Raw genomic sequence first — 10,870 nt, 5'->3', positions numbered from 1 at the left:
CGTTTGACCAACACACACAATTACAAATAATCAAAACTGATATTCTCCACAATTTATTCCATGGATATAAAAACCAAACCATGCATTCCACTAGGAGGGCGTTTACTTTGGTGGATTAGTCGTGATAGATAAAAATAATAAGACTAATCTCTTGATTACTTTGATAGATTGCAACTTTAAAAGATATCCCAAGACCCTTGATTATTTCTATTATTCAAGCTAATTTTATTTAATTTTTATTCCATAGAAAAGATGAGATTGGAGATATCCTACTCACGAGGATAAAAATATTCAATTCTACCTATAATTAATCATGCAAAAAGTAAATGGTCCCTAAAAGAATAAGTCTATTTAGATTAGGATGTTACTGTCAATTTTCGACGGTCAATCAAATGTAGCAAATCATTTTTTGGAACTTTGAAAACTTTGAAACTTTGAAACTTCTATTCATAAAAATTTCCAGAAAGGAGGGAAAAAACTTTAAAAAGTCTACCGGTGAATTTGGTTTCTTTGGTATACATATTTTTTTTTTTTTGAGGAATGGTATACATATTTAAAAGGCTTAATTACATATAATACCATGAACTTTGTCCAAAATCCATTTTTCCCACGATCTTTAAAAAATTCATTTTTTATCAAATACTTTGACACTTGTTCAATTTCTCCACGATTTTTTTTTCGATGACCGAAAAAATGACATAACAGTGACGTGGATTTAATTTTACACGTAACACTGACGTGGAATATATATGAATTTTAAATTACACATATAATATTAAATCATAATAAAAAGCCCAAATTTCTTTTAATTTCTCATTTTTATCGGGCAAAAGGAAATTAAATTAAGATTGCTTTTGGCGCTAGAAAAAAAATATTGCTGTCCTTTCCACCACCTCTGTCGAAGGGTTCCTCTCCAGACCAGTGTGGAAGTCTTCATGCCAAGGTCTTTCAAACCAGTGGCGCCGATTGCTCGCTAATTGTTGGCGCCGATTGCTTCGTGTTTCCAGTCTTCCAAATCAGTGCGCCGATTGTTGGCGTCGGTGCTTTGCCCATTGGTGGTGTTCATTGCTGAAACGAAGGTTTTAATGTTTAAACTGAAACACATCGTTTAATTTATCGGAATAGCGTGTGCCGGCGAGCCACATCAGCGTCACATCGATTCCAATTTGAGGGTAAAAAATAAATCGTGGGGAAATTGAACAAATGTCAAAGTATTTGATAAAAAATGAAATTTTTAAAGATCGTGGGAAAAATAGATTTCGGGCAAAGTTCGTGATATTATATGCAATTAACCCTATTTAAAAGCTTTGAAACTTCTATTCATTTAATTTTCTTTTTCAAAGTGTGAAAAATTCAACTATGACTATCCTTTTTCTTTTTAGGGAGAAAGAACTATGGCTATCTTCGACTCCGGCTTTCTCGATGCTGTCCTAAAAGGGACTATCTCGACCTTTAGGGCATGTTTGATATCTCTCTTGGGATAAGACAGGATAGATAAAATGTTAGATGTGTATCAGATATAAAGTGAGATTAATAATATATCTCAATGTTTGGTAGACCAAGATTAAAACATAGATATTATGAATTAGTTGTTTGGTATCCTAGATTAAAATCTAGATTAAATAAGTAAATTACAATTATATCCTTTTACAAATTTAAATATCTTTATAAATTTAAATAAGTAAAAATTGAAAACATTTAAAAACAATCGGTCAACACCCACCACCCCTTCACCATTTTCTCTCTCCACCCCCATTTCACAATTTTTCTCACCATCCCATTGTCGCTCTTCACATTTTTCTTTCTCTGATTTCTGATTTTTTAGCTCAATATTTCTTTACATTCTCTCCCAAATCTTGATCCCACAAAAACCCAAACACCTCCCTCCAATTATCGCTGATCCCACCAAAAACCATAATTCTTTAACGCGATTTCTTCAACCAATTTTTCTTACAAAATCCACTCATTTGTAAAAATCGGTTCTTGAGAAAAAACTGTGTCAATGCCGGCGAAATTCTTCCCACTGAGATGGGAGAGCACCGGCGATAGGTTTGGCTGCGCATTCGAAACATGTGCCAAATTGGGATTGAATTGAAGCAGATCTGATCTGCGTCGGTCTGAGATTTTGGGGTATTGTTTTTGAGTTTCAGTCGCCGGGAGTTTCTTCTGCAAAGCTTGCCAGATTGTCGGCTGGACATAGTAGAAATGGGCAGCTGAATTTCTTGCGTGAATTTTGAAGGAAAAATCAGAGGGCAATTAAGGCAGAATTTAGCTTTTGATAATTGCTAGCAACGGTATCGGAGGGGGGGCATCGGTTGGGTAATATAGATGGAACAGTAAAAAGTCACCGGGCCAAGCCTTTTTCCCGGGCTTCGTGGGATGTGTATCCGGACACCAAACACCCGTATAAGTCCGTTTACCTTTGCTAATACGGCTTTAACCAATGCACCAAACACACCCTTAAAATATAGTTCAAATTATAAGTAGATAATAAATGTAGACGAATACAAAATATCTTTTTTTTTTAGCCAAATAAATACAAAATATCTGTGTCTACATTGTTTTCAGTCTTTATATAAATACAAAATATCTTTGTCTACATTGTTTTCAGTCTTTATTTACGGTGTGAATAAACAAAGAAAAGTACTGTTTCTCAGGCAACTCTGTTAAGACAGCCACCTCAAACGAAACGACTAGAGGCAAATTGGCCCTGCCATTGCCATTACCATATCCACTACATAGATTAATATTTTTTTCATATTCAAATAAAGAAAAAAGAATACTTATATACAGGAGATGGAAGCAAATCGTTAATGGAAAAAGAAGGATTCATATAACATAAACAACCAAAACTATTAGATCATTGTTGGCATGCACCAGCTTAAATTTACAAAACCCAATTTCCACGTCAGCAATTAAGGAAAAAAAATTGGAACTAAATCAAAGAATGAGATTGTCACAATTAAAGAAATCATAATGCGGTCAATATCGTGGATTCACAACTAAATAATAATAATAATAATAATAGCAGTAGAAGACAAAATTTGAGATGATCATTATAGATAGTAGAAATTAAAAGGTGTCCACCAATTTAATTTGAATAAATTCTAGTCAATTTTGAAAATCCGGACAAACTGCCCCTACAATAATTGCGATCAATTTGACATTATTACTACATTGATCGAAATTTATCATTTTTTTCATTTTAGAAAAGGGTTAATAGTCGGAAAATACATGAACTATTTTCAAATTTGTATATTGCACATCACCTTTAAAATTAGCTCCAGAATACACCACCTTTTAATTTAGTTGCAATTTGCACATGCGTTGACCAGTACCTTGATCGGTGTTGACGTGGCGCTCGGAATTTTCAGACGTGGACTCACCGGCATTCAAAACGACGTCGTTTTGAGTGAGTATAAATAAAAAAATTAAAAAAAAAAACAAAAAAAAGAGAGAAATCTTTTCGAGTTCTTCCTCACCGGCCTTTTCTGCTCTCTCTCTCTACGCAGATGGCCTCACAACGGTGGTTATGGTGGACGGTGGTGGTGGTTATTTGGAAATCTGGAGATCTGCAAATCTGCAAAAAAAAAAAAAAAAACCTAGATCTGTGGCGGTGGTTATGGTGGAGGTGAGGCGGTGCGAACTGGGTGGAGGCGACGCGAACTAGGGTTCAGTTCGACTGAACTAGGTGGAGGCGGCGCGACAACTTCTCCGGCGCCATCCCCCTCTTCCTCTCGCCCCGCCTTGCCGTCGTCGATCTCTTCTCCAACCCCTAGTTAAATTCTCGGCTTCATCCTTCAACGGAAACGCATATCTCTCCTCAGCGCCGCCAGCCTCGTCTTCCGCTGCTCCTCCACAACAAGGCTCATCTTCTTCTTCTGTAAAACGCTGACCGCCTCCACCGGGTTCTGCCACCACCGCTCAGGCCAGCCGCACAGCGCGGCCTTGTCTCTAGCCACCGATTTAGATTTTGGGGCTCATGATCGGATTTTTTGAGGAATTATCTGATGGGAATTTGGGGAAATTTCGCTGGGAAGTGAGAAGGATCCAATCCGGATCCGTGAGAGAGAGAGCAGCGGTAAGAGTCTGGATCCATGCTTGACGGCGGTGCTTGCCGGAATTCTGAGATAGCGATTGCTACCGGAGGTTTCTCGCCGGTGAAGTTGCTCTTCCGGATCCATCCATGACTGACAGCAGATTTTTTTTTTAACCGATTTTGTTATTATTTTTTATTTTTATATTTTTTTAATATATTTTTTCCAAGTTCAATAATTTTTTATATAAAAATATATAAAAATTGAAAATAATAACAAAATCGATTGAATATATTTTTGGAAATGATATTTTAGACAAACTACTAAATAACAAAAAATCAGTCAAATTAAACATCAAGCAAAAATCGATTTTTTATGAAGGTGTCTAAGACACCTGGTGTCCAAAAATCACTCTCCCCTTATTTTAATTTTTAAATATAGTTTAGTTTTTTCATTTTGCAGATCTAGATCAAGATTCATACGCCAGTAATTGGAATGAAATGGTTATGTTAGAGTTAATTTATTTAACTCGATTTTCAATTTCTTAAAATATTTTATCTTTTTCATTAATTAATTATTATATGTTCGAGAATAGATTATTTAATCTTGCAGATTAAGGATTGGAGTTAGTAGAAGAATGAACAATCAATACTTAGTCAAATTCTACCCCCTCTTCCCGATTCAATATGTCACAGGGTTTGAGCACGAATATATTAAGAAACGAATAGTTTATAATAAAATAGAAGAGATAAAGTAACTTCTTTTTATGATATATTTGTCCAAAAAGTATGAGAGAAAAATGAAGATATTATTTTTTATATGAAATGAGAGATAATATGCGTGATCATAATGACACTTGGTGTAAATAATGAGTTATACTATGAGATATGTGTTATGTGGTTGAAGAGCTTGATCTCCAAGTTTAATTTGGCTTGAAGCACTAACTGCAATTCACATTCTCCTTTGCATGTTCTCAGCAATGTAACCCTAATCTCCAAGCTTCAAGACCTCTATAAATAGAAGAGAAAGTTACTACATTCGGTAGCTAATTAAATACAAGTGCTGAAGAGCAGATTTGTTAAATTGTGCTTGTTCCAACATCCAAACGCACATTTAGTTTAATTTATAATCTTAAGTGGTAGACTCGTGAGTCTTAAACATATATAGGTAGTTCATATTGCTGAGAGGACTTGTATCAATCCTTTATAGCTTTAGTGAGTCTAATTTGTTGCTAGCACCCTTTGATATGATTGGAAAAGATTTCTTATCGTATCTACTTAGTAAGAGGGATTCTTGTAGATAGTATTTCATTGTAAGAGGGATTCTTACAATGAATTTGCAATTGCAATTAATTAATTGCCGTATAAATTTTTTCATTGTGTTCTCTTTTATTTTTCCCACTGCTTTACTATTTTTCATTAGTAGATGTTGGGTTCTTTGTTCCTACAATTAATTCAACATTCTTTTGACTTGTGGGAGCAAGAACTATTAGGTTAAATGAGATTTATTCGTACCATATGTACCAAGTGTTGGCGTAATAGTTTTTGGCACGAATGATGCGAATGGGGTTTATTTGCATCAAACGTGCGTGCTAGTTATTGGAACGAATGATGCGAATAAGGTCTATTCATAATATTTGTATCAAATATTGGCGTGACAGTTATTAGCATGAATGGTACGAGTAAGGTTAATTCTTACAATTTCATACCAATGTTGCACGCCAATTGTTAGAACGAACAGTACGTATAGGGTTAATTTGTACCCAATGTTAGTGCAACAACCAAAATAAGAGTAAGCGCGCATAGCAAAAAGTCTCAACTTAAAGTAGATTTCTATGTTATTTTTCATTGTACTCATACAATATGATAATTCCAACACCAAAATATAATAAATTTGTGTATTCTGCCCACAATAAACTAACACATAAATAATTGGATAAGTTGCTACATACCTTTAATAAAGAAGAGTCACAGGGTTTTTTAGGACAATAACTTAGGTTGATTTAGAAATTAGGACAATAATTTTCGGACTTGTAAAAATAGGACACTAATTATTAAGTGTTGCACCCGCAGAACATTTATGGGCCAGTTATAGAATTTTGGGACTTTTTCGCATAGACCAAGCACATGAAAATCCGCACGGAGAGGTTGATTATGTGGCAAGCACGTCATTTTTGTGGCTCCAGATAGAATGTCATGTGCTTGGTCCATGCGGGAAAGTCCGAAAATTCGATAATTGGCCGAGAAATGTCCTGTGGGTGCAATGCTTATTAATTAGTATCTTATTTTTATAAATCCAAAAGTTATTGTCCTAATTTTCAAATCAACCTAAGTTACTGTCCTAAAAAACCCTCTAACTCAATAAAGAATGTAGGAAGATGGTGGTTATCCTCTTGGTGGCTTGCGGCGATTACTATCGCCGAAGAAGGAGACGGTGACGATAATCTCTGGGTGCGTGTGTGTGAGAACAAAGAGAGTGGAGAGAAAATTGAGATTTATTATGGAGGGTGGGATCTTTGTGAAGAAAAGAATGAGAGAAAAAAAAAAAAGATAGAGAGAGATAAATTTGATTGAAGTTAAAGTGAGAATAATTAAATCTTTTCATGTCAAAATTAATTAAACATTATGAAAATGAAGTTAATAGCTAATATTTAATTTTCAATATTTATTTTGTATATTTCGCATCATTAACCCGTAAAAAAAACGTATCAACATATGCATACGTAGATAATCAGATCACGACTTTTGACAAATGTTACAAAGATGTACTATGTTGACTTATGAGACATGCAACCTCCGAATGAGTGGGGATATGTTCAAATGGCTTCATATATTGCTAGTATATATATATATAGATAGTAATCAAGCTAATGCATCATATCATCTTACATTTTAGAAATTGTCATCAAATAGAACATGGCCGACGGTGAAGCTTTTCCGATGAATGGTGGTGATGGTACTCACAGTTACTCTAAAAACTCCCAATATCAGGTATATTATATGTTGTTAATTTTCAGACATGCAAGAGAGTTTCTTGTTGCAATATATTATTATTATTATGATGAAAATTGAATTGGTGCACGCATGCAGAAACTAGCGTCTGATGCAGTAAAGGAAACGATCCAAGAAGCAGTGATTGAGAATCTAGACACGGAATCAATGTCGAGCACAGTAACGATAGCAGATTTGGGGTGTTCGGTTGGCCCAAACACATTCTTGGCAGTTGAAAATCTGATGGAAGCAGTTGAAGCCAAGCGGGGTTCCAAAAACGACCTCGAATTCCAAGTATTCTTCAACGATCACTCGGCCAATGATTTCAACACGCTCTTCGCCTCCCTCCCAGCGGACAGGCAGTACCACGCAGCCGGGGTGCCCGGCTCGTTCCACGGCCGCCTTTTCCCGCGTAACTCCATCACTCTGGCGCACTCCTCCTACTCTCTCCAGTGGCTTTCGAAGCCGCCTCAAGGGGTGGCAAACGAGGGCAGAATCCACAACTCGGGTGCATCCGAGGACGTGGTGAGGGCCTACTCGGATCAGTATGAGAAGGATTTGGGAGTTTTTATGAGTGCGAGAGCAGAGGAGATTGTGAGAGGAGGTCTTCTCATTCTGGTGGTGCCTGCAACTCCTGATGGAGTCTCCCACTCGCTCCTCCCTATAGGTGTTCTCCTCACTTATCTTGGATATGCCCTAATGGAGCTGGCTAATGAGGTGACCCATATATCCATGCAACAACTTAATTAATTTCAATAGTCAGCATATATTAATTAATTAATGTTTTTTGAAAAGGGAGTTGTTGATAAATGCAAAATAGACGGCTTCAACTTACCCATCTACTATCCCACACAAGGGGAGTTGAGGAGACTGATAGAGAAGAATGGGCGTTTCAGCATTGAGAAGATGGAGCTGTCATATCCGTTTGCTCAGTTAACGACAGAGATCAATGCAGCCCCTTTGATAATGCAACTGCGAGTTACGATAGAAGGTCTTCTTACCACATATTTTGGAATTTCTGTAGTGGAGAAAGTGTTCAGCAAGATGTTAGCCAAAACTGAAGAAATTTCAATGCACTTCAAGGCCGGCCATGATCAGACGCAGCTGTTACTTGCGTTGAAGCGTAAATAAAATATATATACTACATCATCATGGTCAATAGACCGATTGTATTTTAAATTTCTATATGAATAATAGTGATGGAAAAGCTGCTGCTGTGCCTGTACGTAGCTTTGAAGGAGTCAGAGGATGTTTTAGGACATTAACTTAGATTGATTTGAAAATTAGGACAATAACTTTCGGATTTGTAAAAATAGGACACTAATTATTTTTTAGAGTAAAATAGGACACTAATTAATAAGCGTCGTAAAAATAGGACATTTCTCAGCCGATAATTGGCTAAAAAATGTCCTGCGGATGCAACACTTATTAATTAGTGTCCTGTTTTACTCTAAAAAAAAAAATTAGTGTCCTATTTTTACAAGTTCGAAAGTTATTGTCCTAATTTCCAAATCAATCTAAGTTACTGTCCTAAAAAACCCTCGAACTCAGCTTTGAAGCATGGTGCAGCTGCTGTTAATTTGTTTCATTTTCTACTTGTATTATTGCTGGCTGCGTGCAATTCCATCATGTAAAATCTATGATACACGTAAACTAGTTCTATTTAATCGATGGAGTTTTATTCTTAAAACATTTCTTATTATCTATCAACCTTTGACTAAGATCGAAAATGTATGACATGCATATGGTGACTCTTGCACATTAAAAAATGTTTTGATAATCAAAACCACCGCACCAAAGGCGTGGCAGCGGCGGTGGAGATGATCAGAAAAGGCACCAAGATTGCACATAAAAATGTAATGAAGAATTAATACGATAATGATTAAATTTCACCAACTATTTCAATCTTTTAAAACTGCATGCGTCTCAAAAAAGAAGAGATCACAGAACTAAAATCAGCTATACTCACAAAAAAAAAATACTAATATTTGCAAGTTCGTCGGCAGATTAATTGGGATTTGGAAACTTTAGAATCTTCTCATCTATCCTAATGCTTCGACCGTCATATTTGTATTAGGGCACCAGCGCGCAGCGCGCGAATTGCACGCGGCTGAACGACTTTCCAGTTTTTTTTTTCTTTTATTTTTTCAATTTTGAATTTCTAGTTACTTTCAGTTTCTCTTTCAACTTTTCTTTCTTTTTAAAGGTCTTGTGACTGTTTTTTTTTTCTTTCTTCTTTTTTATTATTATTTCTTGTTTCTTTCTTTTGTTAAATTTTTCGTTTTCATTTGTTTTTTTTAAGTGAATGAATTGTACCGTTATAATTGTAAACGGTCAATTTTTCCATCCTAAACCCTAATTTTCAGCCGTTATTTTCTTTCTCTTTGTTTCCTACTTTCCAGTTTTTCTGTTCTTTTATTTTTTCAATTTTGAATTTCTAGTTACTTTCAGTTTCTCTTTCAACTTTTCTTTCTTTTTAAAGGTCTTGTGACTGTTTTTTTTTTTTTTCTTTCTTTCTTCTTTTTTATTATTATTTCTTGTTTCTTTCTTTTGTTAAAGTTTTCGTTTTCATTTGTTTTTTTGTAAGTGAATGAATTGTACCGTTATAATTGTAAACGGTCAATTTTTCCATCCTAAACCCTAATTTTCAGCCGTTATTTTGTTTCTCTTTGTTTCCTACTTCTCCCTCTCTTTTGCTTCTAACACGCGCTTGTCGAGCTTCTTTTTCTTCTCGTACTCCTCATCGTCGTAGATCATTGCTGGCCAAGGCCATGGCCATATACTGCGAGTGGAGATCATGCGAGCTACTTGGATGGGGCGGAAGGAGAGAAGTTTGTTGGGGTTGAACAACATGTCCTTCCAGTGAGGGTTGTAAGCTGTTGTGAGGGATGGAGGCGTGCGTATTTGTGAGATAATTAACTAGTGTTGGAGGGGTTTGTATTTATCGAATTGAAGCAAGTATCCTATAACGCCTCACACACTCTTCGTTTTCGTTGGGGATCAACTTCGAGAGCTGTGTGCACTGGTTAGTTAGAGGGAGGTCGGAGAAGGAGAGGTGCACGTCAGCTGTGTTTTGCTTTTCAAATTTTGCTTCAGGAAAATTAAATTGTTAGAGTTTTACTTCTTTTTTATTTTATTTTGGATTATATGATCTGTTATAGTAGATGTTGAATTGTTTTTTAATTTCGTTCATTCTATTCAGTAAAAAGCGAAAAAGATTACACTACAAAAAAAGTTTTCACTAGTGACATGAGCTTTGGTAGCTATTATGTGTGTCATAAAAATTAGTGACATTTGATGATATAGCTAATCACTAATAATTACACTTTCAAATGTCACTAATTTTTGTGACACGCATAATAGCTACCAAACCTCATGTCACTAGTGGAAACTTTTTTTTGTAGTGTTAATTGAAATTCAATAAATGTATCAATTTATATAAGCTCTGTTTATTCAGTTTAATTCACTGATTTCTCTTCAACTTATTTGGTCAAGTTATTATTGTCAGTAATAAATTTATTTTGTGTTATTCATAATCACAATTGATTTATTCAACAAAAGAGAAGGAATTTTTGGAATTTGTATTATTGATTGTTTGATCTTCTAAACCTAGCTATGAATATTATATTTGTTATATTAAAAAAAAAAGTATTTTATGAAATATTTGATTCAGTAAATATCAATTTTATTCGAAGTAATACATTTCATTATCAATAAACTTAATCTGGCTGTTCGCCGGAGCAAAGGAGAGAGGGGATGGGTCAGATTTGATGTTTTATTTTTTATTTTTTATTATTTAAAAAAAACTTGACAAAACATGCAACATCGTTTTACTTGATTGTC

The 10,870-nt window shown here is 35.2% G+C and overlaps 1 protein-coding gene across 1 annotated transcript; it reads left to right on the top strand.

Annotated features, from left to right (window-relative positions):
* Positions 1 to 6,798: 6,798 nt before the first annotated feature.
* LOC131020225 (loganic acid O-methyltransferase-like) lies at positions 6,799 to 8,711 on the top strand. Its single transcript, XM_057948922.1, has 3 exons — positions 6,799 to 7,027; positions 7,127 to 7,744; positions 7,823 to 8,711. The coding sequence occupies exons 1-3, from the start codon at positions 6,953 to 6,955 to the stop codon at positions 8,156 to 8,158; spliced, it is 1,029 nt and encodes a 342-aa protein (XP_057804905.1). The 5' UTR covers positions 6,799 to 6,952; the 3' UTR covers positions 8,159 to 8,711.
* The last annotated feature ends 2,159 nt before the right edge of the window (positions 8,712 to 10,870 follow it).

Source organism: Salvia miltiorrhiza, chromosome 4 (assembly GCF_028751815.1).
Source record: "Salvia miltiorrhiza cultivar Shanhuang (shh) chromosome 4, IMPLAD_Smil_shh, whole genome shotgun sequence".
In the NCBI taxonomy this organism is placed as follows: domain Eukaryota; kingdom Viridiplantae; phylum Streptophyta; class Magnoliopsida; order Lamiales; family Lamiaceae; genus Salvia; species Salvia miltiorrhiza.
Note: the sequence above shows the minus strand (reverse complement) of the source record. Positions and strands in the feature narration are given on the sequence as shown.